This window comes from Pristiophorus japonicus, chromosome 9, assembly GCF_044704955.1.
Source record: "Pristiophorus japonicus isolate sPriJap1 chromosome 9, sPriJap1.hap1, whole genome shotgun sequence".
Classification (NCBI taxonomy): domain Eukaryota; kingdom Metazoa; phylum Chordata; class Chondrichthyes; family Pristiophoridae; genus Pristiophorus; species Pristiophorus japonicus.
The window spans coordinates 150,824,064-150,851,084 of NC_091985.1; the positions used below are offsets into that span (position 1 = coordinate 150,824,064).

Below are 27,021 nucleotides of genomic sequence, written 5' to 3' on the forward strand. Positions count from 1 at the left end.
CCCCTCCCCCTCCCGCCCTTCCCCCTCCCCCTCCCGCCCTTCCCCCTCCCCCTCCCGCCCTTCCCCCTCCCCCTCCCGCCCTTCCCCCTCCCCCTCCCGCCCTTCCCCCTCCCCCTCCCGCCCTTCCCCCTCCCCCTCCCGCCCTTCCCCCTCCCCCTCCCGCCCTTCCCCCTCCCCCTCCCGCCCTTCCCCCTCCCCCTCCCGCCCTTCCCCTCCCCCTCCCGCCCTTCCCCCTCCCCTCCCGCCCTTCCCCCTCCCCCTCCCGCCCTTCCCCTCCCCCTCCCGCCCTTCCCCTCCCCCTCCCGCCCTTCCCCCTCCCCCTCCCGCCCTTCCCCCTCCCCCTCCCGCCCTTCCCCCTCCCCCTCCCGCCCTTCCCCCTCCCCCTCCCGCCCTTCCCCCTCCCCCTCCCGCCCTTCCCCCTCCCCCTCCCGCCCTTCCCCCTCCCCCTCCCGCCCTTCCCCCTCCCCTCCCGCCCTTCCCCCTCCCCCTCCCGCCCTTCCCCCTCCCCCTCCCGCCCTTCCCCCTCCCCCTCCCGCCCTTCCCCCTCCCCCTCCCGCCCTTCCCCCTCCCCCTCCCGCCCTTCCCCCTCCCCCTCCCGCCCTTCCCCCTCCCCCTCCCGCCCTTCCCCCTCCCCCTCCCGCCCTTCCCCCTCCCCCTCCCGCCCTTCCCCCTCCCCCTCCCGCCCTTCCCCCTCCCCCTCCCGCCCTTCCCCCTCCCCCTCCCGCCCTTCCCCCTCCCCTCCCGCCCTTCCCCCTCCCCCTCCCGCCCTTCCCCTCCCGCCCTTCCCCCTCCCCCTCCCGCCCTTCCCCCTCCCCCTCCCGCCCTTCCCCCTCCCCCTCCCCCTCCCGCCCTTCCCCCCTCCCCCTCCCCCTCCCGCCCTTCCCCCTCCCCCTCCCCCTCCCGCCCTTCCCCCTCCCCCTCCCGCCCTTCCCCTCCCCCTCCCGCCCTTCCCCCTCCCCCTCCCGCCCTTCCCCCTCCCCCTCCCGCCCTTCCCCCTCCCCCTCCCGCCCTTCCCCCTCCCCCTCCCGCCCTTCCCCCTCCCCCTCCCGCCCTTCCCCCTCCCCCTCCCGCCCTTCCCCCTCCCCCTCCCGCCCTTCCCCCTCCCCCTCCCGCCCTTCCCCCTCCCCCTCCCGCCCTTCCCCCTCCCCCTCCTGCCCTTCCCCCTCCCCCTCCTGCCCTTCCCCCTCCCCCTCCTGCCCCTCCCCCTCCCCCTCCTGCCCCTCCCCCTCCCCCTCCTGCCCCTCCCCCTCCCCCTCCTGCCCCTCCCCCTCCCCCTCCTGCCCCTCCCCCTCCCCCTCCTGCCCCTCCCCCTCCCCCTCCTGCCCCTCCCCCTCCCCCTCCTGCCCCTCCCCCTCCCCCTCCTGCCCCTCCCCCTCCCCCTCCTGCCCCTCCCCCTCCCCCTCCTGCCCCTCCCCCTCCCCCTCCTGCCCCTCCCCCTCCTGCCCCTCCCCCTCCCCCTCCCCCTCCTGCCCCTCCCCCTCCCGCCCCTCCCCCTCCCCCTCCCGCCCCTCCCCCTCCCCCTCCCGCCCCTCCCCCTCCCCCTCCCGCCCTTCCCCCTCCCCCTCCCGCCCTTCCCCCTCCCCCTCCCGCCCTTCCCCCTCCCCCTCCCGCCCTTCCCCCTCCCCCTCCCGCCCTTCCCCCTCCCCCTCCCGCCCTTCCCCCTCCCCCTCCCGCCCTTCCCCCTCCCCCTCCCGCCCTTCCCCCTCCCCCTCCCGCCCTTCCCCCTCCCCCTCCCGCCCTTCCCCCTCCCCCTCCCGCCCTTCCCCCTCCCCCTCCTGCCCTTCCCCCTCCCCCTCCTGCCCTTCCCCCTCCCCCTCCTGCCCTTCCCCCTCCCCCTCCTGCCCTTCCCCCTCCCCCTCCTGCCCTTCCCCCTCCCCCTCCTGCCCTTCCCCCTCCCCCTCCTGCCCTTCCCCCTCCTGCCCCTCCATAATTGCAGTGTGACAAGTTTATCTGTCCACTTTCATAATGAAAATTGGTTACGTGAATTTAGAATGAAAATATTAAAATAAGGATAAAACCTTTTGACTTGCAGCTTTAATATAGTCCCATCTTCATGTCCAAATTTTCTTGATGGGCTGAATGGCCTCCTTTTGTGCTTGTAAACATCTTTTGCTGTGTTGTAAAGTATGAACTCCGATTATTCTCTTGAAAAAGATTACTAAAATCAATCATTGTTTATAGCTTATTGCGAATGCCAAATTTCAAACTGGTATATTTTATCATGTATTCCAGCAGCTGCCTTTTTTATATCAAGAACTAAAAAAAAATGATTGTTCCTACAGAAATGGTTCTATTTCTAATATCACTGGGGTAGCTACCTACAGTGGATATGGATTTGCTTTCCAGGAACCAGGAGGTGAGAGTACTACCACTGAGCCAAGGCTGATGCCTAACTTGAAGCTGATTCCTGTGTCGCATCCATTGTGCTGATGGGTGACTCTGTAATGGCTTTCTCAGAGCTGAGCCTGGAGTTGTTTAAAACTCAGTGTGCTTTTTTTTTTAAAAAACTACATTTCCCCATGACCCCTATGCTCGCTGACCTACATTAGATCCCAGTTCACAATGCCTCAAATTTTAAAATTCCCATCTTTGTGTTCAAATCTCAAAATGGCCTCACCTCTCTCCATTTGTAACCTCCTCCAGGCCTACACCCCTTAGAGCACTGGGTTCCTCCAATTCTGGCCTCTTGTGTATCCCCGATTTCCTTCGCCCCACCATTGGCTTCAGCTGCCTAGGCCCTCAGCTCTGGAATTCCCTCCCTAAACCACTATGCCTCTCTACCTCTCCTTTAAAACCTACCTCTTTAATCAAACTTTTGGTCACTTGTTCCGATATCTCCTTATTTGGCAGCGTCAAATTTTGTCTAATGCTCCTATGAAGCACCTTGGGATGTTTTACTACATTAAAGGTGCTATTTTAATATACAGCGTTTATAACATACAGGCAAACAAATGCATTCAGCACTTTTTAAGGAGTGAAGAGCTGGCTCCCAGCTCAGTGCTGCAAAAGTAGCGCTTAAAATATTTCAAAACTTGGGGTGGGGAAGAATGGAGGTGAAGAAAATTGATGATCACTGGTCCCTTCTACCCTCCCACCCTCGAATACTGCCAGAACCCAAGCCTCTTCCTGCCAGCCTGTTTTTTTAAAAAAAAAAGGCCCAAACTTGACCTCTCTTCCTTTCCATTGCACACATTCCCTGACCACTCTCACCAATCCTCTAAGATTTGTCAATCCCCCTCCCAGAATGCTAGCACTCTTCCCTCTTGCTCTTGGATCCCAAAATCTACCAATGATCCTAGGCTCCAGCATATCCACCCTAATAGTCCCAATCTAATGATCCCCCTTTTTCAGTGATCTCGGAACCCAGCATGCCGTTCCCAAATCCCTGTTTCATTCTCGACCTATATATCACATCTGGTACTCTGATCCCAACAACCTTTTCTCAGCTTTCCAAATCATCTGAGACATCACTCCTAGTGCTTTGCTTCTCTTGCACCCGGGCACATCTTCTGTGATCTCTGACCTAGAACCACCCTCCACACACTTTATCAAACCATGCTTTCCACTCCCCCAATATGCTGCATATTTTACATAGAAACATAGAAAATAGGTGCAGGAGTAGGCCATTCGGCCCTTCTAGCCTGCACCGCCATTCAATGAGTTCATGGCTGAACATTCAACTTCAGTACCCCATTCCTGCTTTCTCGCCATACCCCTTGATCCCCCTAGTAGTAAGGACCTCATCTAACTCCTTTTTGAATATATTTAGTGAATTGGCCTCAACAACTTTCTGTGGTAGAGAATTCCACAGGTTCACCACTCTCTGGGTGAAGAAGTTCCTCCGCATCTCGGTCCTAAATGGCTTACCCCTTATCCTTAGACTGTGACCTCTGGTTCTGGACTTCCCCAACATTGGGAACATTCTTCCTGCATCTAACCTGTCTAACCCCATTTTAAATGAAATGTCTTGCTGTGTATCCTGTTCTAGTTTAGATAAGTTGGGTATATAACTAAACAAGCATATTATAATTGTCAAACCCAAAAATACTGCTAACAAAAGAAGTTTCTCCTGAATTCCCTATTGGATTTATCTTGTATTTTTGGACTCCCCTACAAGTGGAAACATCTTTTAAGTCTATCCTATCAAACCCTTTCATAATCAGCATAATGGTTATGCCAATGTAATACTATTACATCCTTTTATATAAATAATGTTCAGCTTTTTAGATATAAATTATTAATGAGCAGTATTTGATTAATGTTCAGCTTAGAGATTTCTAGTCTATTTTTAAACCAATGCAATTTTGCTGGAGATGGCTTATGTTGTTTTTGTGGTTAACTTGTTCCTGCTTTCAACACTATAAATATTGAGATCTATATTGCTCTCGCAGGAGTTTGAAATGAATCCCAACGGCAATTACACTATATGTTGCTCCAGATGGAAAAACCAATGAATGCTGCTAACTTTTTTTCATCTTTTTCAGAAAATGGGATTATCAAGACAGAGAAGGTTTATCAAGTAATGTTGGCCACAGACCGTTGCCACTATGTAAAGAGTAACCCCTACACAGATTCCCCCCAGTCTATAGGTAAGGGTTTCTAAAGCATTTGCTGCTGTCTCTCGAATAATAAACTTGATCATGCCACCTCACCCTCTTGTGCATATTCTTTACTTGGTCCTAATCTACGAGTTTCCCACCACAATGGGCTGTGACTGCAGCAACAGATTAGTGTTGGCCGATTGGAACTGTTGACCTCTGCCTAATGCTGGGTTGCATTTAATTTAAAATTTATATTTGAGCAAAACAAAGAAAATACAGAAAATGTGGTTGTTTTATAAAATGTTTATGGTATTCACCAATCTCTTAAAAACAAAACCCTAGCATATTAAATTGTACAGATTCTTTGTGGGGGAAAAAAAGATTTTTCTTTCTTATTTCCTCTCTTTTCCCCCCCCCCCCCCAAAAAAAAAATGGTTGGAAATTCAATAGAAAATTATAACCCCTCACTGCCGCTTCAACAACTTGATGTTCACTCTTGTTTCACACACATTTCATGCCGCACCCCCCTCCTGAGGGGTGGCTCCCTTTCTATACGGTTTTCTCAAAACGGTGTCTGTCTGTAAGAAGCACCTCAGCGAAGGAACTGCAAAACTGGTGAGATTTTTTTTTTACCAAACTTGACTTGTTTTTGCATCTTTGGTTTTATTTGGACAAAGTGCATCTCAACACATTTTGCTGGTTGAGCACATGCTACCTCTGTCACACCAAACTGTACTTTCCTTAACAATTTTTGGTCCTGTTGAGTGGGAGGTTGTATGTCTGTGACTGGAAGCACCAGTTTAAGACTGGCAGGTACAGCAAGTGATCAGAAAGGCCAATGGTATCTTGGCCTTTATTGCAAAGGGGATGGAGTATAAAAGCAGGGAAGTCTTGCTATAGTTATATGGGGTATTGGTGAGGCCACACCTGGAATACTCCGTGCAGTTTTGATTTCCATATTTATGAAAAGATATACTTGCTTTGGAGGCAGTTCAGAGAAGGTTCACTAGGTTGATGAGGGAGGGGATGATAACTTAGGAGGAAAGGTTGCGTAGATTGGGCCTCTACACATTAGAATTCAGAAGAATGAGAGATCTTATCGAATAAGATTGGGGGGGGCTTGACAAGGTGGATGCAGAGAGGATGTTTCCATTGATGGGGGAGACTAGAACTAGAGGGCATGATCTTAGAATAAGGGACCGTCCATTTAAAACAGATGAGGAGAAATTTCTTCTCGGAGGGTTGTAAATCTGTGGAATTCTCTGCCTCAGAGAGCTGTGGAAGCTGGGACATTGAATAAATTTAAGACAGAAATAGACAGTTTCTTAACCAATAAGGGGATAAGGGGTTATGGGGAGTGGGCGGGGAAGTGGAGCTGAGTCCATGATCAGATCAGGCGTGATCTTATTGAATGGTGGAGCAGGCTTGAGGGGCCGTATGGCCAAACCTGCTCCTATTTCTTATGCTCTTATGTAAGACCATATTAAGCTGGACATATTGGGGGCAAGTTTCGGCCTGAGTTGCTCCTGTTTTTTCGGAGCAACTGGTTTAGAATGGAGTATCTTAGAAATTTGAATTCTCGGCATTTAGTTTGCTCCAGTTCTAGTCAGTTAGAATAGTTTTACTTTGGAACAGAATTCTTTTTTCAAAAGGGGGTGTGTCCGGCCACTTACGCCTGTTTTCAAAGTTTAGGCAGTGAAAACTTACTCCAAACTAACTTAGAATGGAGTAAGTGAAGATTTTTGTACGCTCGAAAAAACCTTGTCTACACTTTAGAAAATCAGGCCTAGGTTACAAATTAGGCGTAGGGAACGAGGGGGGGGGGGGGGATGGAAGTCATTAAATTCTACAATCAATCCTTAGTTATACTTATACAAATATTATACAAATAAATCCAACCTGAATAAAAATTTATAAGCAAAGAAAAGATTAAATAATCCATGTTCCTACCTGTGTGAAACAGCAGCAGCCTTCGAGCTGCTGTGCTTCAGGCGGGCCTTTCATGTTGGAGACAGGCAGGGGTGGCGTCAGTGTCTCGACGGCAGCCCCAACAGCGGCAGCAAGCAGCCTTCGAGCTGAGCTGCGGTGCTTCAGGCAGGCCTTCCTTCCGTCAGTGGTTGGCCGGCAGCCGAGGAAGCAACACGCACGCAGCTTTCGAAGGGGGTTGAGGCCATTCGGCCACACGATAGGGGCGGCGTCAGTGGCTCGACTGCAGCCGAAGATACAGCAGCAGCCTTCGAGCTGTGAGGGAACTGAGGCCATTTGGACAGGGAGAGGCAGCCACATAGATAGTTTTATACTTAAATTTGCAGAATGGGTGCTGCATTGTCAACACCACGTATTATGCAATGGTTCGCCATCAATTCACTGCATAGGAGAGAATTGATTAGAGCTCACCGCACCAGGAACATCGTAGCCCGTAGGTTGATGGGCAGGAGACCTTACCCACGTCGACAATATCGAGCCAGGTGCTCGTACCTGGACATGAGCGAGGCTGATTGTGTGAAAAGGCTGCGTTTTCGCAGAGAAGTTGTCACAGATCTGTGATATGGTGAGAGCAGATTTGCAGCCCAGAAGCAGAACGCCAACTGCCCTGTCTGTTGCAGTGAAGGTAACAGCTGCACTTTCTTTCTATGCCTCGGGATCGTTTCAGGCTACAACTGGAGATGTGTGTGCCATCTCAACGTGCAATACATGCCTGCATTTACCAGGTCACGGCTGCACTGTATGCGCGAAGGAATGACTTCAACAATTTCCCAATGATCGCACAAGCGATCCATGAGAGGGCTGTGGGCTTCTTCAGGATTGCCGGCTTCCCAAAGGTACAGGGCTGCATTGATTGTACCCACATAGCCTTGCGAGCACCTGTGGAGGATTCTGAGCAGTACCGAAATAGGAAAGGTTTCCGCTCTATCAATGTGCAGCACGTGTGTGACGACAAGCAGCGCATCATGTCAGTCAATGCGAGATACCCTGGCAGCACCCACGATGTGTTCATCCTACGTGACAGCGTTCTATCTGACATGTTTGAGCAGCAGCCAGAAGGGCAGAGCTGGCAACTGGGAGACAGAGTACGGCCTGACCACCTGGCTCATGACGCCCATACGCGTGACACGGACAGAAGCTGACCGTCAATACAACATGGCGCACATTGCGACGCGCAGCATCATTGAGAGGACCATTGGCATATTGAAACAGCGATTCCGATGCCTGGACCATTCTGGAGGACACTTGCTATACTCCTCAGATTGTCGGTCACTTCACTGTTGTGTGCTGCATGCTTCATAACTTAGCCATCATGAGGCAGCAGGAGCTGGTAGTGGAACCAGAAGACCTACGTGAGAGTCCAGTGCATGATAATATTACGGAACAGCAGGATGTGGATGATGACGACGATCAGGAAAGCAAGCAAGTGCCTGATGCCGGAGCACGAGGTCGGAGGAGAGCCGTCCATCGTGCCCCTTTAAAGATTGCTCGAGCCTTGTGCCAGCAGCTCATCCGTGAACGCTTCAACTACTGATGCCTGAGGGCTCTGCGACCACTGTTGCGCATGGACATGTTTATTCTTTGCAATTGTTCCTATGTTGTGTTGTGTTAATGGAACATGAAACAGTTTTAATGAAAAAATATTTTATTGAAAAGTTAACGTCGTTGTAATAAAATATTTGTTGTATCAAACTATACTTTTTAATGACTCTTGAAGATCACTTAAAAACTTGTAAAGTTACAAAACAATCAATGTGAGAAATCTTACACTCTTAAGATCACTTAAACTTCAAGATCACTTTTTAGATGCAAAATTAAATAAGTTACAGAATGTGAGAGCATTTACACTAAGATCACTTGAAAACCCTGAGATCACTTGAGTTGTAAAGTTACAAAACTTACAAAACAATTTCAATTTGAAAAACACTACTACAGCTACATCAAGAACAAGAACAAAAGCAGCAAAGAAAGGCTGCAACCATGTCTCATCCATATCTGTGAATGTTCACTTCTTCATTGGGGTGTCATTTGATTGGCTGGGCTGTGTGCCCTTGCAGCAGCTACCTCAACCAGGCCCTCCCTGATGGCCTGTGCTGACACTTGCGTGCCCTCCCTGACGGCCTGTGCCGTCGATTGCACTCCCTCGGACATTTCCCTCCCTAAGTTCCTGCTATTTCTCCCGTCAGGACCGTCAACTCTTCACCCACTGCACTGACACCACCGATGAGTGATCGGGTAAGCTCATTGGTCTCCATACCCAATGCCACAACCTGATCCGCATCTGTTACACGCTGCATCTCAGGAGAGCGTGTCTCCAATCTCCTTCTCTGCCTGGGTCTGCCTCGTGGCACCACTACACTGGGAGGCGCGGGCTGGGACTGTGGGACGCTCGGTGTTCCCGACAACAGCACTCGAGTGCGAGCCATGGGCTGGGATGGTGGGTGAAGGGGTGTAAACTGCTCCATGATAGCAGCAGCAGCAGCACTGGGACCCGCAGCATTGGAATCAAAACCATAGAAGGTGGAACCAGAACCTATGCGAGAGGGAGGCGCAGGCTCGGACGGTAATGCACTGACTGTAGAATGCTGCATTATACCAGCAGCAGCACCACTGGGACCCGCAACATCGGAAGCAAAACCATAGAAGGTGGAACCAGAACCTATGCGAGAGGGAGGCGCAGGCTCGGACGGTAATGCACTGACTGTAGAATGCTGCATTATACCAGCAGCACCACTGGGACCCGCAACATCGGAAGCGAAACCATGGAAGGTGGGACCAAGACCTATGCTAGGGGTTGAAACTCTGATGCCCCTTGATGGGGGCTCATAAACATTAATTTGGAAGCTCTCCCCTGCAGACATTTCCGTCATCGCTGCCATCATCCAGTCTGGATCGTCCGCATCTGGTTGTACTAGTTCTTGTTCTGTACCCTCAGGATCCTCAGGGTTGACAGCAGCAGCATCATCATCATCATCATGTTCTGCAAAATATGTCAGAACAGTCAAATGTTTAACAGCAAGGGAGGGGGCCGGATGGGTGGCATGAGTACTCTCACACATGGCGGGTTAGGCAGCAGGTTGATTTAAAGGGCCACGATGCATTTTCAGGACTTGCCCTCTTCCTCGCGTGCGGGCCCAGCTTGTGCTGTACTGATTGCTTTTCTCCATGTACGACTCATCATAGCATTGTTCCAAGGGTGTCAGTGGATGCAGATTGGGCACGCCTCCTCCTGTCCGAGTTGCCTCCCTTTTGTTGTGGGCCAATTTCTTCTGCAAAGAGTAAAATATAACTTTTTAGAGTGTCAGTCTGCAAGGTGGGACATACAGATCGCCAGGTTACAATTACGATTAAATTAAAAATGGAAAATATTACTTACACTAACTACTTGACCAAGGTCGTGCCATTTCTTTTTACACTAGCTTCCAGATCTCATGGTATGCACCACTGCGCAGTAATCTTCTGCAACTTGGCTCCAGCGTTTCTTCTTTTCTTTTGGTGGCACTTTTATGTGACCTCTGTTGCTGGTATCTAGTTTCTGCCATCTCTGCTCAATTACGTTGACTAATATCTCTACTTCCTCATGCAAGAAATTCTTTGTTCTTGGACATTGATCCATTGCAAAGTTGAATTGGCACTCTTATTTCTCAAAGCACACAGTCCTTAATTTGCATGCACCAATGCAGCACCGGTTCTGCAAGTTTAGCAGTGAAAAGCTGAACTCACTGATTTCAACAGTGCTGCTAAAAGCACTCCCTCACACACACAAATATCTCAAATTAAATCACAAGCCTTTCCAGGGGTCCAAGAGACAAATCTTCACTTTTCCTCCAGTCCCTTTAAAAATGGCCGAGTGCCAATGTTTGTTTCACACTGCACGCACGCTCCAATGCGCACACGCAGGGTTGCCAGCACGACGTTGCCTCATTTGAATTAGACCCGACCCGCCCCCCCCCCCCCCCCACTGCTTACAGAATCGGCGCGAGTGTCTGGCTCCGCCCCCCGCTGTGATGTGCGCGCCGCGCCAAGCTGAGTTAGAGCTCCGAGGAACCGGAGAATCTCGCAGTTTTCTTCCTGCGCACTTTTAGGCGTGAAGAACAGGCGTCCAGCCGGCCCGAAACTTTGGGCCATAGGGCCTGAAATTCCGGTAGAAGGCTTCCTTCGGATGAATGCCTCCGACCTGAGAATCTTTAATTTACCTGCTGGTCCCGGAGGCGCCTGTGATTCCGATGGGAAGGCCTTCTCATCCCGTGCTTTGGAGCGCGCTCCTGTCCTCAATGTTCGGACGCAGAAAGTGGAGTCAGCGTGACTGTGCAACCAATCAAGTACAGTATTCTCAATAGCAATGAGAACTCCGTATCTACGAGTTCTTATTGCTATTAATGAGAAAAAACAAACACACTAAACACATCATAAAATAAAAAAAAAAATATTTAACATGAATTGAAATTAAAGTTCACGTTTTAGAAAGAAAAATTTTTTTTTTGTGTTTAAATTAGGGTTTAAAATAAACTTGCCTTGGTGGACGGGGTTTTTAACAATGTGGTAAATTTTATTTTTCATGGAGCAGAAATTCCGGCATGTGCTGAAAATGGGCTTTTCCGATCTGTCAAGCTGGAGCTTCCATATCTCAGCAGCCAGGACATTTGCATGGGCAAGATTGTGGTTATTTACCCATATCTTGCCCAGCAAATGTCCTAAAAACTCTTGCACCTGATAAAAGCAAGCGCATAGCCTACTTTTACAGTCTTAAGTTTCCTGCGCACTTTTAGGCGCGAAGAACTTCGTTTTTAATGTTATTTGCTCTCCAGTAATGCCTGATACTATACCTATTCAGAAATGGCCAATGAGCAGGCAGCAACCTCACAGTGGTATCCAGTGTCGATGAATGGTTTCCAATGGTTTTTAGTTCTGTTTCCCTATTATAATTTGATATAAGGAAATCACTTTTTTTGCTGGTATTCCTGAATGAAAACCCTCGCCTGTGGCTGTTTGGGACTGTTATTTTCTGGATGCAGTGTCCACAGCTCCCCTTTTCTCATACACCCCCTTTCTCCACTTGGGCATTTCTCACCTCGCATCTCATTGTGGCTGGCACAAATGCAAACAAAATTGCTGAATTATCCCAAGACGTCAGTGCCCCAGGATTTGAGAGTTTTGAGGATGAGGCAACCCCTGTTGAGAGTTTTTGGGGACTGGATTTCCTTCCTCTCAACTGATGGCCTCTTCAGTTCTCCTCCTTCCCCTGTTGTAGAGAAACAGTCGATCAGATACAAAGAGGAAGGAGAAATTGAGTTATTTTTACAGTATCCATTGGCGATCAGTTTAATTCTGCACAGTCACCCACCTAATGCATAAAAATACAAATCTGAAGTTAACCTGGTTCGCTATGGCCACCAACATTGTGCACTTAAAGTGCTGCTTGTCAGAGAGGCCTGGCCTGCCACTTGCTCCTGCCCTCTGCCTTCCATTGCCATTCACTCCCAGCTCTTGCCTCGAGCCTGTACTCTCTGAGTTCCAGTCCTCATCCTGCAAGCAGTGCTGTGGGAGGCATACCAGCATTGACTGGAGAACTTTAGGGTGCAAGAGGAGAAGAAACCAAAAAAATCTGCTGGGAAAACTGGGGATGTGGGCCTTGTGGTTTGAGGGAGGGACTGTAACCCCAGAATAATTCTATACCAGCTTCAATCCTCATTCTTCCTACACCCCCTACCCCTTTTATATAAAAAAAATAGTGAGAGACAATTATGCATCCAATCTGGTTGAAAAAATTTTTTGGTTTAAAATCCTGGTGCTTGGATTATAAAAGTGTTTTAGATATTACAAATGCATTTCAAGCAGACTAGTAAATTAATATTTAAACGGTAACTTGTAAATGATATGTCAGGAAGGGTTTCACACGGGGTAGTGGAAATCTGGAATGCTCTTTCTCAAAAAGCTGTTGAGGCGGGGTCAGTTTAAAAAAAATTTCAAAACTGAGATTGATAGATTTTTGTTAGGTAAGGATAAATAAGGGTTACAGAACCAAGACGGGTAGATGGAGTTAAGGTACAGATTGACCATGATCTAATTGCATAGGATATACAACACTGAAACAGGCCATTCGGCCCAACCAGTCCATGCCGGCGTTTATGCTCCAATGGAGACTCCTCCCGTCTTTCCTCATCTAACTCTATCAGCAAAACCCTTGATTCCCTTCTCCCTCGTTTCCTTGTCTAGCCTCCCTTTAAATGCATTGATACTATTTGCTTCAACCGCTCCCTGTGGTAGCGAGTTCCACATTCTCACCACTCTTTGGGTAAAGAATTTTCTTAATTCCCTATTGGATTTCTGGGTGACTATCTTATATTGATGGCCTCTAGTTATGCTCTTCCCCAAAAGTGGAAATACACTATCTGTATCTACTCTATCAAAATCTTAATTTTAAAGACCTCTGTTGTCACCCCTCAGCCGCCTTTTTTTTTTCAAAAGAAAAGAGACTCGGCCTGTAATTGAATGGCGGAAGAGGTTTGAGCAGCTGAATGGCCTACTCCAGTTCCCATGTTCTTCATGTTACAGTAATCTTGTGCATAAAAGCTCTTTGAAAATGTTGTGCAAAGGCTTTCATTTGTAAGTTGCAGCTGTGTGTGTTTAGGTTCTCGCACTAATACAGCACTTGCTCTATTCAGCAATTGTATGTGAGTGGTATTTGTTTTGTTTTGCAGGTTTTCAAGCTACGATCAGTGCTCCACACATGGTAAGTGCAAGTTACTTCCTGATTTAGTGTTACCTGTGTTCTTAAGGTTATCTGAATTCAAGTAAGATTTGTCACCATGCTAGTTGACTCTATCCTCTAGCCCTCATCACGATCCGGACATGGACGTGAGCTGAATGCCCGTGGAGAGGTTTAGTCGTTGTCCTCGACACCAAGGTGGCATTTGACTGTGTTTGGCATCAAGGAGCACTAGTAAAGCTGAAGTCAGTGGGGGTTAAACAGAAAATTCACAATGGCTGGAGTCCTACATGAAGCAAAAGAAGATGGTTTTAGATGTTAAAAGCCAATCATCTCAGCCCCAGGACATCACTTCAGGAGTTCCTCAGGACTTTAATCTGCATATAGACTGGGCAAACCAAATTTGCAGTAATAATGTGGCGGACAAATTCATGGAATGTATACAAGAGAGTTTTTTAGATCAGTATGTTGAGGAACCAACTAGGGAGCAGGCTATTTTAGATCTAGTATTATGCCATGAGTGGGTTAATTAATAACCTTGTAGTAAAGGGACCCTGGGGGAAGAGTGACCATAATATTACAGAATTTTATATTAAGTTTGAAAGTTCAATCCGAAACTAGGGTCTTAAATCTAAACAAAGCAAACTACATAGGTATGCGGGGGTGAGTTGACTAAGGTAGATTGGGAGACTACATTAAAAGGTATGATGATAGACGAGCAATGGCTAGCATTTAAAGAATTAATACATAATTTACACCAAGTATATGTTCCTTTTTAAGACACAAAAAACCCACAGGAAAGTGGTCCCACTGTGGCTAATGAGAAGTTGAAGATCGTATTAGATCAAAGGAAGAAGCTTATAATGTTGCCAAAAAGAGTAGTAAACCTGAGGATTGGAAGGATTTTAGAATTCAGTAAAGGAGGACCAAGAAATTGATATAGGGAAAATAGAATGAGAGTAAACTAATGAGACACAAAATCAGACAGTAAAAGCTATAGGTATGTAAAAAGGAAAAGATTAGCGAAAGTAAATGTGGGTCCGGAGAAAGGAGAAATTATAATGGGGGAATAAGGAAATGGCAGAGAAATTAAACAAATACTTTGTGTCTGTCTTCATGGAAGAAGATGCAAAAAAATCTCCCGAATATAGTCGAGGACAAGATAGCAAATGTAACCCAACTATTTAAGAAAGGAGGGAGAGAAAAAAATGGGGAACTACAGACCAGTTAGCTTGATATCAGAAAATTCTAGAATCTGTTGTTAAGGACATGGTAACGAGGCACTAGAGTTAACAAGAATTTATGACACAGAAATCATGTTTGACAAATCTTTGTTTTTTGAGGTTGTAACGAGCAGAATAGATAAGGGGGAACTGGTGGATATGGTGTCCTTGGATTTTCAGAATCCATTCGATAAGGTGTAATACGAGGTTATTAAACAAAATTAGGGCTCATGGGTTAACAGACAGAAAAGAGAGTAGGAATAAATGGGTCATTTTTGGGTTGGCAGGTTGTAACTAGTGGAGTATTGCAAGGATCAGTACTTGGGGCCCCAGCTATTCACAATCGATATCAATGATTTGGATGAGGGGACCAAATGTAATATATCCAAGTTTGCTGATGATACAAAGCTGGGTGGTAATGTAAGTTGTGAAGAGGATGCAAAGAGGCTTCAAGGGGCTATAGACAAGCTAAGTGAGTGGGCAAGATCATGGCAAATAGAATATAATGTGGAGAAATGTGAAGTTATCCACTTTGGTAGGAAAATAGAAAAGCAGAGTATTTTTTAAGCGGTGAGAGTTTGGGAAGTATTGGTGTTTGGAGGCACTTGGGTGTCCTTGTATACGAATCACTGAAAGTTAACAAGCAGTTAAGAAAGCAAATGGTATGTTGGCCTTTATTACAAGAGGATTTGAGTATAAGAGTAAAGATGTCTTACTGCAATTATATAGGGCCCTGGTGAGATTGCACCTGCAATATTGTGTACCGTTTTTGTCGTTTTACCTAAGGAAGGATATACTTACCATAGAGGGAGTGCAACAAAGGTTCACCAGACTGATTCCTAGGATAGGGGGATTGTCCTATGAGGCGAGATTGAGTATACTAGGCCTATACTCTCGAGTTTAGAAGAATGAGAGGTGATCTCATTGAAACATATAAAATTCGTACACGGCTTGTCAGGGTAGATGAAGGCAGGATGTTTCCCCTGGCTGGGGAGTCTAGAACCAGGGGTCACAGTTTCAGAATAAGGGGTCGGCCATTTACGATCGAGATGAGGAGAAATTTCTTGTGGTGAATCTTTGGAATTCTCTACCCCAGAGGGCTGTGGATGCGATATTAAGACAATGAAGGGATATGGGAAAAGTGAAGTAGAAGATCAGCCATGATCTTATTGAATGGCGGAGCAGGCTCAAGGGACTGAATGGCCTCCTACTGCTCCTATTTCTTATGTTCTTAAGCATCCTGGGCCCTCTTCCATCATAAGGTTGAGAGTAGTGTAATTCACTGATGATTCAAGTGGCAAGTTTTATTTGCGTCATGAATATGCCAGGCTGTGGCAATCTTGAGCAAGTGAAAGCCCAGCCATCTCCCCATGACCTTCAATAGCAGCAGCATTATCGACGAGATACCCACCTTCAGTATCTTTCGGGGAGATGGGGTGATCACCGTTCACCAGAAGCTGAACTGGACCAGCCATGTCAATACTGTGGCTTCAAGAGCAGGACAGAGTGCTCTGATGAATGACTCACCTGACCCTCTAATAACCTATCCACTATCTACAAGTCAGGAGTGCAGTGGAATACTTGCCTGGATGGATTGTAGCCACAACAACGTCCAAGCTTGATACCATCTCTGACAAAGGAGTTGGCTTGATTGGCGCTCCTGCTGCTGGACGTCGTATCCAGCCTCTCCATTGGTGCCCTGGCTGCAGCATGTATAATCTACAGGATGCAGTACGGGGACTCACTAAGTTTTTCCCACCCCCATGACCTCTATTGCCAAGCAACAACTTGCATTTATATCGCTTTTAACGTAGTAAAATATCCCAAGGTACTTCACAAAAGTTTAATCATACAAAAATTGACACCGAGCCAAAGAAGGAAATATGATTAAATACTTGGTCAAAGAGGTAGGTTTTAAGGAGCGTTTTAAAGGAGGGGGGGGAAGAGAGGGAGGAGTGGTTTAGGGAGGGAATTCCAGAGCATAGGGCCTGGACCACTGAAGGCCACCAATGATTGGGAAAAAGAGGAAGGAGCAGCAATGTTGTGGGTGCTCCGTCTCTCCCAGTTCCCCTCCAAGTCACACACATTCCTGATTGGGCATATATCTCCATTTTTTTATTGTTGCTGGGTCAACAACTTGGAATTTCCTACCGAACACCATTGTAGGGACATCACCAAAAGGATGGCAGTGGTTCAAGAAGGCCCACCATCCCCACCTCAAAGCAAATCAGCATGGGCTATATTGGCGGAGCAGGCTCGAGGGGCCATATGGCCTACTCCTGCTCCTATTTCTTATGTTCTTATAATTACAGCCCTGCCAGCATCAGCCACATCTTGAGACTTTTTTTTTAATGTAGGCATTTCTAGTATTGTTACACTCTGATGAGCTTCAGGAAAATTGATGTTTGTGATTTGATACTGAGTTGAGTAGATTGTTGAGTTGTTTTTTGATATAGATAAGTAAATGTCCAAGAGAATTCCTGGTAACATTTAATACCACTTGGTTTGTTGTGCTCATGCTTTTAAAAATAGTTTTACTATTTAGTGTGAAATTGCACTGCAGATAGGGTGCCTCGCAGTAAGATAATGTGCTGCAAAAAGAAAACTGCAGCACTCAAACGTTTATTTCTTCTTGGGGTGTGGGTGACATGGGCAAGTCCACATTTGTTGTCCATCCCTAGTTGCCCTAAGAATGTGGTGGTAGACCTTGTGAATCGCTGCAGTCCCTGTGCGATGGGGCTACGTGTCCAAGTATCGATGGGATATGAGCTGGAGGGGAGCTTGGAGACGACGCCATTCCCACGACATTGCTGCTCTTGCCCCCTTGGTGGTAGAGGTCATGGGGCTGCGAGGTGCCGTCGACCTAACCTGTAATCTGTCGTTTTCCATTGCCACTTAAACAGCGGCAAAAGTACCTCAATAAGTGACATGTCCTCACTCAATCAGAGGACTTGAAGGCACCAAATGTAATTAGATAGTGGTTCCAGTACTAAAGATGCTTTTCAACACCAGTTAACCCCCAGGCTCTGGATTCCCTGATGTAGAATAACTCTGTCTTTTTAAGTCGGTGCATTGTTTTTGGTGCAATTTATACATTTTATAGAAATGTACACTATCGCTCGGTTACGGTATCCATTGTAAAGTACAATTTAACTTGTCTACCAAGTGTTCTGAATTGTGTGCTGGAGAGATTGACCTTGCAAAGTTACATTCCCTTACCAGCTGCCACCACATTAAAATATATTTAGGGTAACAAGATATTGGAGATGGTTAGTGTGTTCCACAGAAGAGTTGGTGAGGAATATCGTCCCATCCTCTAGTGGATAAATACAGTATTGCTGCACAGGCTGTTTTCCTGAACATAACATTCTGAACATTTAGATAAAACATTTACCATTTATATAAAATAACTTTTTAAATTAAAGTGTAGTGTTTCCCCTTGATATTGCTGCAATGAAGCCAGTGGAACTGTGTTGCAACCTGATTCTGTAATCATTAAATATGCTGGATAGAGCACTCTGATGTTGAAGTTGGCATTGATGTGTGTATCAAATGGATTTGTAAACCATTTGGCAGAAGATCAGTACACCTCTCGTTTAACTTGTACCTGCCCTGAGATTCTGAATAAACATCTGTTGGCGTCTGTCAGCACCACAGATCTTCCTGAGCTCGCGAGTGTGTTCCGTGTGATGGAAAGTGTTGGTGCTGTTTGAAGCTTGGAAGAAGCAGCCATCTGTCCTGATCCAAGAACTTCTCTGAGCTTGTCACTGCTCCAGTTTGGTGATTTAAGGAGGGATATACTTGTATTGGAAGCAGTTCAGAGAAGGTTCACGAGATTGATTCCTGAGATGAAAGGATTGTCTTGTGAGGAAAGGTTGGGCCTATACTCATTGGAGTTTGGAAGAATGAGAGGTGATCGTAATGAAACGTATAATATTCTGAGGGGGTTCGACAGGGTAGATGCAGAGAGGATGTTTCCCCTCGTGGGGGAATTTAGAACTAGGGAGCATGGTTTCAGAATAAGGGGCCGCCCATTTAAAACGGAAATGAGGAGGAATTTCTTCTGAGGGTTGTAAATGTATGGAATTCTCTGCCTGGGTCATTGAATATATTTAAGGTGGAGATAAACAGATTTTTGAATGTTAAGGGAGTCGAGGGTTATGGGGAACGCGCGGGGAAGTGGAGTTGAGGCCAAGATCAGATCAGCCATGATCTTATTGAATGGCAGGGCAGGCTCGAGAGGGCAAATGGCCTACGCCTGCTCAATTAAATTCTTATGAAGAGGATACAGTTTTTACCACTGATACCAAGCCACTGTGTTGGGCAGTCTCTGGTCCCTGGTGCCTTTCCTTCTGGCTATGGAAGCTGTGACCTAGGTAGTCCGACGTTTTAAACAGTAACTGCGAGGCCAAGCTTGGCCCAAGCTCAGAAGGAGAATGCAGGAGGGTAACTAGGAGTTATTTTTGTTTTTCCAAGCATGGTGACCTATTGATGTAGTGGTGTGTGGCATATTCACTATTTTGTAGTGAGTAAAGATAAGTTGTACCGATTTTGAAGTGGGTCTGATCAAACTGTTGCTCTTTATGACCACTTATAAATAAAGCAACTTAACAATTTGTATCTGGCCGCCTTTTAATGTTTTCTGGGTCTGCCTTTGAAAAGATTGAGGAAGCGAGTGGGAGCACGTGCAAATGATGAGTTCATCTCACAAAGGAGTACTATTGTTAGACCCTGGGGTTATTCTGTTGTACAGCTAGATATCTGGCAGTTTAGACACAACTCAATGCCAGAGACTCTACCCACTTGAGAGTGATTAGCATGGCCATATCTGAGGGAATAGCTACAGCAAGACCCTGTAATGTGCTTGTAGTAGCCAGCTACTGAACAGCACGGGCTGAGACCTGGAAGCAGGATGATGACCCTTTGTGCTAGAGATGATTTGTGGCAGTGAGTTTTTAGAGGAGTTGTTACTGATGTTCCCACTAATTGTTTTGGGTGCGGGGTCCATTCACAGTTTCGTGTATGTGCACAATTTAACATTGGAAAAGCCAGTCCCAGGCTGCGCAAAACTGGCGCAGAGCTGCGTGGCTGCACAGCTTGGAGGGAACATCGGCTGTTGCCTTTTGTAAAGGAAGTTTTATCTAAATGAAAAAAGGAAATGATGTGGCATGACTCCTCGATTGAGGGAATAGGCCCACATCTCTTGTTGCGTAACATGCCCGTAGTGTATTGCATAACCTGAAGAATACTATTTAAAAAAAAAAAATTAAATTCTCAAGATCTGGGTGTCGCTGGCAAGGGCAGCATTTATTACTGATCCCTAGTTGCCTTGAAGGTGGTGGTGTGATCTTTGTGGTTTTACACAACTAAGTGGCTTGCTAGGCCACTTCAGAGGGCAGTTGAGAGTAAACCAGAATTTTAACGACAATCCAACAGCGTCACTGTCACTTTTACTGACGCCAGCTTTTTATTGTGTGTACGTGTATAAACCATTAATGCTGCAATTGCACCTGCCAGCCAGTGGTGGTGCTGGAGTGCCACCACTGGCAGGAGGGTGTAATTACAGTGTGACTAGTTTTATATGGGCAGTATCCATTATAAAACCAAATATAATTGTAAAATGGGCACTCCATTATGTCTGGGTGCATTTGTCCAATTATCCCACACTTTACCTGAAGACCATACTTAGTCTACACTGCAGGAAATCGATTATTATAAAAATGTTTCACGTGTGTGTTCTTGCCTGTCATGCTACAGGTGTGGCAAATGGTCCATTGCACATTACTGGTACAATGAGGGGTGTCACTTGGAATGGACAGACAGGCCACCCAACAACAGATCTTACTGGGAGTTGCAATATGTGCAGCAGCTTAAATGACTTTTGTTTCCTTGGACTTGGTAGGCTTAGGACATGCACCTTAATTTCAGAATAATTCAATGGCACAATGTTCCTTTTCCCATAAAACAACATATTATCTGATTAGAAAGACTAGCGAATGTAACATAGCAAAATCTACGCACCAGCTTGGGTTTGTTCTGCTTCTGTCATTTGTACAATATGTTGCTGTTTTTTTGCTCTCTGCAAACTCAGCGATTTGCTTGCACACACATGTTAATTGATTTGCTCACGTGCAAATTTTGTAGTGAGGAGAAGGCAAACAGATTGAATCGCTCAGTACTTGTGTTAACGTTACATAAAGATCTGGTTAGACTCCCATCTGGAATACTGCTATTTTGGCCTTGGAGGGGTTGCAGTGCAGATTCACCAGAATGATACTGGAGTGAAAAGCATTAAATAATGACAGGTTGCATAGACTAGGCTTGTATTTCCTTGAGCTTAGAAAATGCAAGCTCGAATTGAGGTGTTGTATGGTAGATCAAGAGAAACTATTTCCTGAAGTGGGGTGGAGGGTAGTGGGGAAAGAGTCCAGAACAATGGACCATAACCGTAAAATTACAGGGGTGGTCAGGAAGCATTTGTGTTCTCAAAGGCTAGTGGAAATCTAGAACTCTCTCTCTGAAAAGCTGCTGGTCAATTGAAAATTTCAAAACTGAGTGATAGATTTTTGTTCGGCAGGGATCTTAAGGGTTATGGAATCGACGGGTAGATGGAGTTAAGATACTGATCAATCGTAACCTAATTGAATGGTAGAACAGCCCGAGGAGCTGAATAGTCCTACTCCTCTCCGATGGACATAAATTTCCCCAAGAGTTGCCTCATTTTTTGGAGTAACTTAAAAATCGCAAATTTCCCCATATAACTTGCTCCAATTAGTTACTTTTTTTTTAGTTTGTTCTCTCCAAAAGTGACAAGCCACTTACACCTCTTCTGGTCTTAGAAGCAAATTTGGCAAGCTAAAAGTTACTCCAAACTAACTTAGGTCAGTGTATGTGGCCACTTTTGTAGGCACAGAAAAACCTTACCTACATTTAAGAAATCAGCGCAGGTAGCCAGAGATATGGGGGAGGAGGAGGGAGGGAGGTGAGTTAGCGGATTCCAACGCTCTAAAGACCTTCACAACATCAGCACAACACTACAACGTCTTCAGCACAACAGCTGCACAACATCACCACAAATAAATGAAAGATAAATCAGCTACAGAAAGTAGAGCAGTTCTACCTTGCTGACTGCAGAATGCATCGGCTAGCCCTCCCACTAGGGGTGAGGGATTTTTACTTTTTACAGTTGTCTCGAAATGTTGCATGGTCCTAATGGAGGATGATTCAGTTTTGATGCAAAATATCTTTTATTGTGAATTTTACAGTGCATTTCAACGATACCAACAACAACAGCCACAACAGGGAAGAAAGTCTGCACCCATCCCTCACCTACATCTCGGGTGCACTTCCTTATAGGGTCGGTGGCTGGGGGGGGGGGGGGGGAGGAGGGGTTGGAATCCTGGCTTGGGTCTGACCGGTGGCTGGTGCGTGGAGTGAAGTGGGAGTGACATTTGAGCATCCGGCCTTTGTGACCTTATTGCAGAAGCCAACTCCCTCATGGCATCTGCCATCATCTGCACACCCTCTGAAATGCCCGCCCTGGCTTCCCGTCTTAGTGCAGAGGTTTCACCCGATAGTGTGGCGACCTCATCATGCACCCCACTGATGGCCGCCACGAGTGATCTTGTGAGGGCATTGGTCTCCTCGCCCAATGAAAAAACCTGATTAACTTCTGCTGAGGGCTGCCTCACAGGAGAGACTGGTCGGCTTCTCCTTCCCCTCGCTGTGGGTCTACCTAGTAGCATCCCTCCAGTGCAAGGCGCAGGCTGAGACAGTGGGGGACTGGGTGTCCCAAGATGCATTTCCCGACCGCCACTTGGACCCGTGACCTCGGAAGGTGTGAACCCATGGAAGGTTGCCGAGGAGCTAATAGAGGGTTCTGGCTGTGTGATGCCCTGTGATATGTCCTGATCGATATCGCGGTCAGCATTCTCCTGAGCGCACATTTCCATGGACCCCTCCTCCCCCCACCCGCCTTGGTCTGGAGCACGCATCTGGATCCTTGGGATCTTGAGGAGTGTCGTCGTCTTCTGCAAAAGACAACACAACAGTCAAATGGTTAGCAGCACAGGAGGGGGCAGGATGGCTGGCATGAGTAGTCTCACACGTAGCAGGCCAGTCAGCAGGTTGATTTGAAGGGCCACTATGCATTTTAATGACTTGCCCTCACCCTCGTGAGTGGGTCCAGCTTGAGCAGAGCTTATTCTTTGTCTGCTGGTGAAAGTCAGCAAGGCAGCAACCCTCTGTTCCAGGGGTGTCAGTTGGGGCAGATTTGGCGGACCTCCTCCTGTTCTAGTTCTCTCCCTCTTGTTGTGGGCCAATTTCTTCTGCAAAGATGAAAATATTAATTGTCAGACATGATGCGCTTCTGAGGGGTGGGACTCATACAGATGCTCACATTTTCCACTGCAATTCAATTTAAAGATGAAGATATTACTTACACTCACTACTTGACCAACGTCCTGCCATTTCTTCTTGCACTGGCTTCCAGATCTTGCAGTGTTGACCCCAGCGGAGAATTCTTCGGCAACGTGGTTCCATCTTTTCCTCATTTCCTTGGTGGAGACCTTTGACGGACCACTATTGCTGATATCCAGCTCCAGCCATTTCTCCTCAATAACGGTCACTAATTTCTTCACTTCCTCATGGAGGAAATTCTTGGTACTTCTTGCACGCTCTTGCGCCATTTGTCGATTGGACTCAAATGCAGGTAATGTTCAAAGATCACACTTTCATCTCTCTTACACCTATTCAGCAGTCCTTTCCATTCCCTCAGCCACACAAAAATCAATATTCAGACCTCACCTTTATATATGCTCCATAGCCATTTATTCTGAGGATGCTCTCCCTTTAATTGGCTGATTGCCAAGCTTCCTGTTACACGGCTCATGCGCACAGACTGAATTGGCCATTGTGTGCACATGCGCAAACGCTCAGTCATGTGTGCCCCTGCTGGCACTGCACGACACGATGGGCTCAAGCCCTGCTCCCCCTGCCGGCCGTGCTGAGCAAGCGCAACCGAAGTTCTGCCCTCCCCCCCCCCCCCCCAGACTCTGCTGTGCGACGCTGATGGATCTGGACGACGAGGGAGCGGCCAAATTCAGAGGTAGATTTTTGGCGCTTTTTTTCCTCTAGGAAGTCTGCACCACATCGAGATACGCCGCTCTAAGCGGCTGGGGAAATTTGGGGCCTAAAATCCCACTTGAAATTTTGTCTGCTGTTCCCTCCCTTAATTAAATGCCTATTGGTATTAAAAAAAGACAATTTATATAACTAGAATGTAGAATAAAATGCAGAAAGCATTTGGTTTGCCCATTTTAAAGTTGTCCGCTGCTCTTTTGAAATGTTCTGTGCAGTCGGGTGTGCCTGCCCATGTCTCTTCCGACCCCACCCACTCTTGGAGCCTGTTGACGACTCAAGACCAGTTTCTGGTGCTACACGTGTTAGTTGCTGACTGTACACAACCAGAGGTGGGTCAAGACACCACATCTCAGCTCCCTGCGACAACCCCCCCCGCCCTCTTCCATTCCCTTCCTGTGTTACCAGTCCTGGTACAGACCTTTTTTCTTCTCTTCTCTTCCTCCCACCCCCCTCTCGATGCTGCTAATCTCTCAAATCTCCAGTCCCAGGGCTGTCCATTACTAAATGCTTCGCACCGCCTCCAACATGGCACAGTCTTGTTCACATCTTGCTTTTCATCCTGGGCTTTAAAGAAGTTGAGAGGTAAATAATGAGCACATATGGAACAAATAATCGAGGCCACTGATGTCCTTGGGAAAAATGGACATTTATGGAGATTGAACCCAAAACCCCAGCGTGGAAAACTCAAATTAGAATGCAGCATATTCAGTGATTGCAGATCAGGCCTGATGATGCATTTGTGTGTTACATGGCATTGACACCCCTATTGTAGAACGGTATAACCTCCGACTCAGAGTGACCTAAGAAAAGATGTTTTCACCTGTGGGGAGTTGAAAACTAGGGGCCATAAATACAAGATAATCACTAATAAGTCCAGTAAGGCATTCAGGAGAAACTTCTTTACTTAGTGCTGGGAGTGTGGAACTTGCTTCCCACATGGTTAAGGCAAATAGCATTTAAAAAGAAGCTAGATAAGTGCATGAGAGAAAGGAATAGAAGGATATATCGATAGGATGAGAAGAAATAGTGTGGAAGGAGGTTTATGTGCCCATCAACACCGGCATAGACCTGTTGGGCTGAATGGCTTGTTTCTACGCTGTACAATTATATATTAAATAGTGTATGTATAGTATGCTTTATGGTAATATGTTATGAGTGCTCATATCCTCCAGATCAATTAGTTGTGCCACAGGAGATCCTTTTGTGTATGTGTCTTAAGTTGCACAGTCGAAGTCCGAAGGCGCTGTTTTCACCTGGGTCTGCGCTCCAGTACAGTAAGATGGATGCAGCTGGCTCTTGGACTTAACAAATATCTGCTCAATTTTGCTGGCCTCATTGCTAGGGTACACTTTCTGTCAGCTTAAACGGAATGACTGTTTGTGGCTTTCTGCAATATTAAGTTTCAGACTTTTTGAATACATTCTAAATTTGTGGTTAAAAGGTGTTTATTTAAAAAAAAAAATGACTGGTCAGATTGAGTGAAAAGTTGTGCTTTCAGTGCAAGTCCTTGGGAAGATTTTGTAAATGTAACTAGAGGGTATGCGTGCATGTGAGAAGTTATGCACTGTTTGCTAACAATAGCTTGACATTGTACATATAATGAAATTTGATTCACCTTCTGACACCTCCCCCCCCCCCCCCCCCCCAGCTTTGTTTGTGGAAGGGTTAATTAAATTAATTGGAAACTAGTTAAGGAAACCATTCCATCTGTCTTGATTAAAACCTAAAACTGTTAAGTCATTATGTATACATCTCTGATATCAATATGTAAATTGTGATCTGTTTGCTTCCCCCACCCACCTCTTCCCCAGCACGCATATGCCCTGGAACTGCTTCATGATCATTTGTATGAGGGGGCTAAAGCACTTGATGTAGGTTCTGGCAGTGGAATCCTCACTTCCTGCTTTGCAAGGATGGTAAGTAGTTTAGCATGTGGAAATTCCATGTACTGCGATCTTTCAGAATTCCTTGAAGGCTGCACGCTGTGGGTGATTTACTGAGGGACACAAACCAAAAGGTCTGAGCTGAGTTAGTCAATATGAGCTGGGCAGGTGGTGAGGGTGATCCCTAGATAACTATCCCTAGAACAATCTGTCACGCTCACTGCTTCTAACCACTGTCCAGTGACCACTGCTGGAACATTGGTGATGCCCCACTGTGCAGTCAGTACTGCAATGCTCACTGGCTAGGCTTTTGCATTAAATAAGGGGAGGAGGTTGCTGTAGCCTCTGAAGAGTGGCCCAGCAGAAGTTGCCTGATTTGGAAGAGGCTGGGTAAAGAAAAAAATTCAAGTTTTAAAAAAAGAGTACTTCATGGATTATGACATTGGGCCCAACGTTAGTTAGACTGAATTGGCTAGATAACAGTGTAGCTCTTGCCAATTTGTTCCAGGGTTTAATAGCAATGCAACAATGTCACTGGGGATGTTTGGTGGCCTGATAGTTTAATCCCAGATTGAAGCTGCTGCTTGTAATCTGCTTACTCTATTCAATAGACTTTGCTTTCTGTTGGTCATGGTGCTACTTTGAGCAGTGAGGGTTTGGGGGAACTGGGAAAAGAGGAGAAAAGTTTGAATAATGGGACCAATCTCGTGGTTTTTTTTCTCCGCTAATCCGAGTTGGATGCACATTTGCTGCAAGGAATCTCTGGTCCTGTTCTGTGAGTAGGTTTTGGGGGAGTGGGAAGGTAGACAACAGTGTGGATCTTACTAGAAGAAAAATGTAACTCCTTAATGCTGCCGTGCTTATTTGTATTGGTGTTAAATGTTATATATATTTCATATGTTTAAAGTATTACTGTAAAATCCAGTCCAACCCGGTGGAATAAATGGCTGGCATGCACACTTCATCCCCAGCCAGCACCATAATTTCCTGAGGTCCATGTGATACTGTGGAATCACTCTGGAATGTATGGAGCACTCCTTATCGGTGTCATCACCAGAGCAGTGAGGGAGATTGGCTAACATCATGGGAATAAGATTAATGTTTCAGTAAAAATGGCAGATAGAATTGAGTTACTTTAAACCAAAGCCTCCTTCGCCTGGGCTTCTCTGCCTTTAGTTGAGTGTATATACTCGCTGCTATTGCACACCTGGCAGGAAGGTATTTTATAGGGTATGACCTCAATAACTTTCCATAATTTGCTTTCATATGTGAACCTGACCAAAGCCCGCCTTCCAACACTTGAATGAAACACGATGCCGACATTAGACCAATCTTAATGTGAAGGGGAAAAGACATGTTCTGAAGTTATGCGAAACCTTCTTTTATCCAGGTCGGTGCGAATGGAAGAGTGGTGGGAATTGATCATATTAAGGAACTGATAAATGACTCCATAACCAATGTGAAGAAAGATGATCCATCTTTGCTTTCATCAGGAAGAATAACATTTTTTGGTGAGTGAGCCACTGTGTGTAAACCTG

At 46.7% G+C, this 27,021-nt stretch overlaps 1 protein-coding gene across 2 annotated transcripts in view; it reads left to right on the forward strand.

The window, feature by feature from the left end:
- The window catches only part of pcmt (protein-L-isoaspartate (D-aspartate) O-methyltransferase), a 59,297-nt gene that overhangs the window by 11,901 nt on the left and 20,375 nt on the right, over window positions 1–27,021 (forward strand). For both annotated transcript variants that reach the window (XR_011595052.1, XM_070889964.1), the window contains exons 2-5: window positions 4,485–4,589; window positions 13,229–13,260; window positions 25,412–25,516; window positions 26,874–26,994. Coding sequence is in view for 1 of the 2 variants with exons in the window: in XM_070889964.1 (XP_070746065.1) it covers window positions 4,485–4,589; window positions 13,229–13,260; window positions 25,412–25,516; window positions 26,874–26,994 (363 nt within the window). In the remaining variant the exon portion in view is untranslated. The remainder of the gene's footprint in view (window positions 1–4,484; window positions 4,590–13,228; window positions 13,261–25,411; window positions 25,517–26,873; window positions 26,995–27,021) is intronic.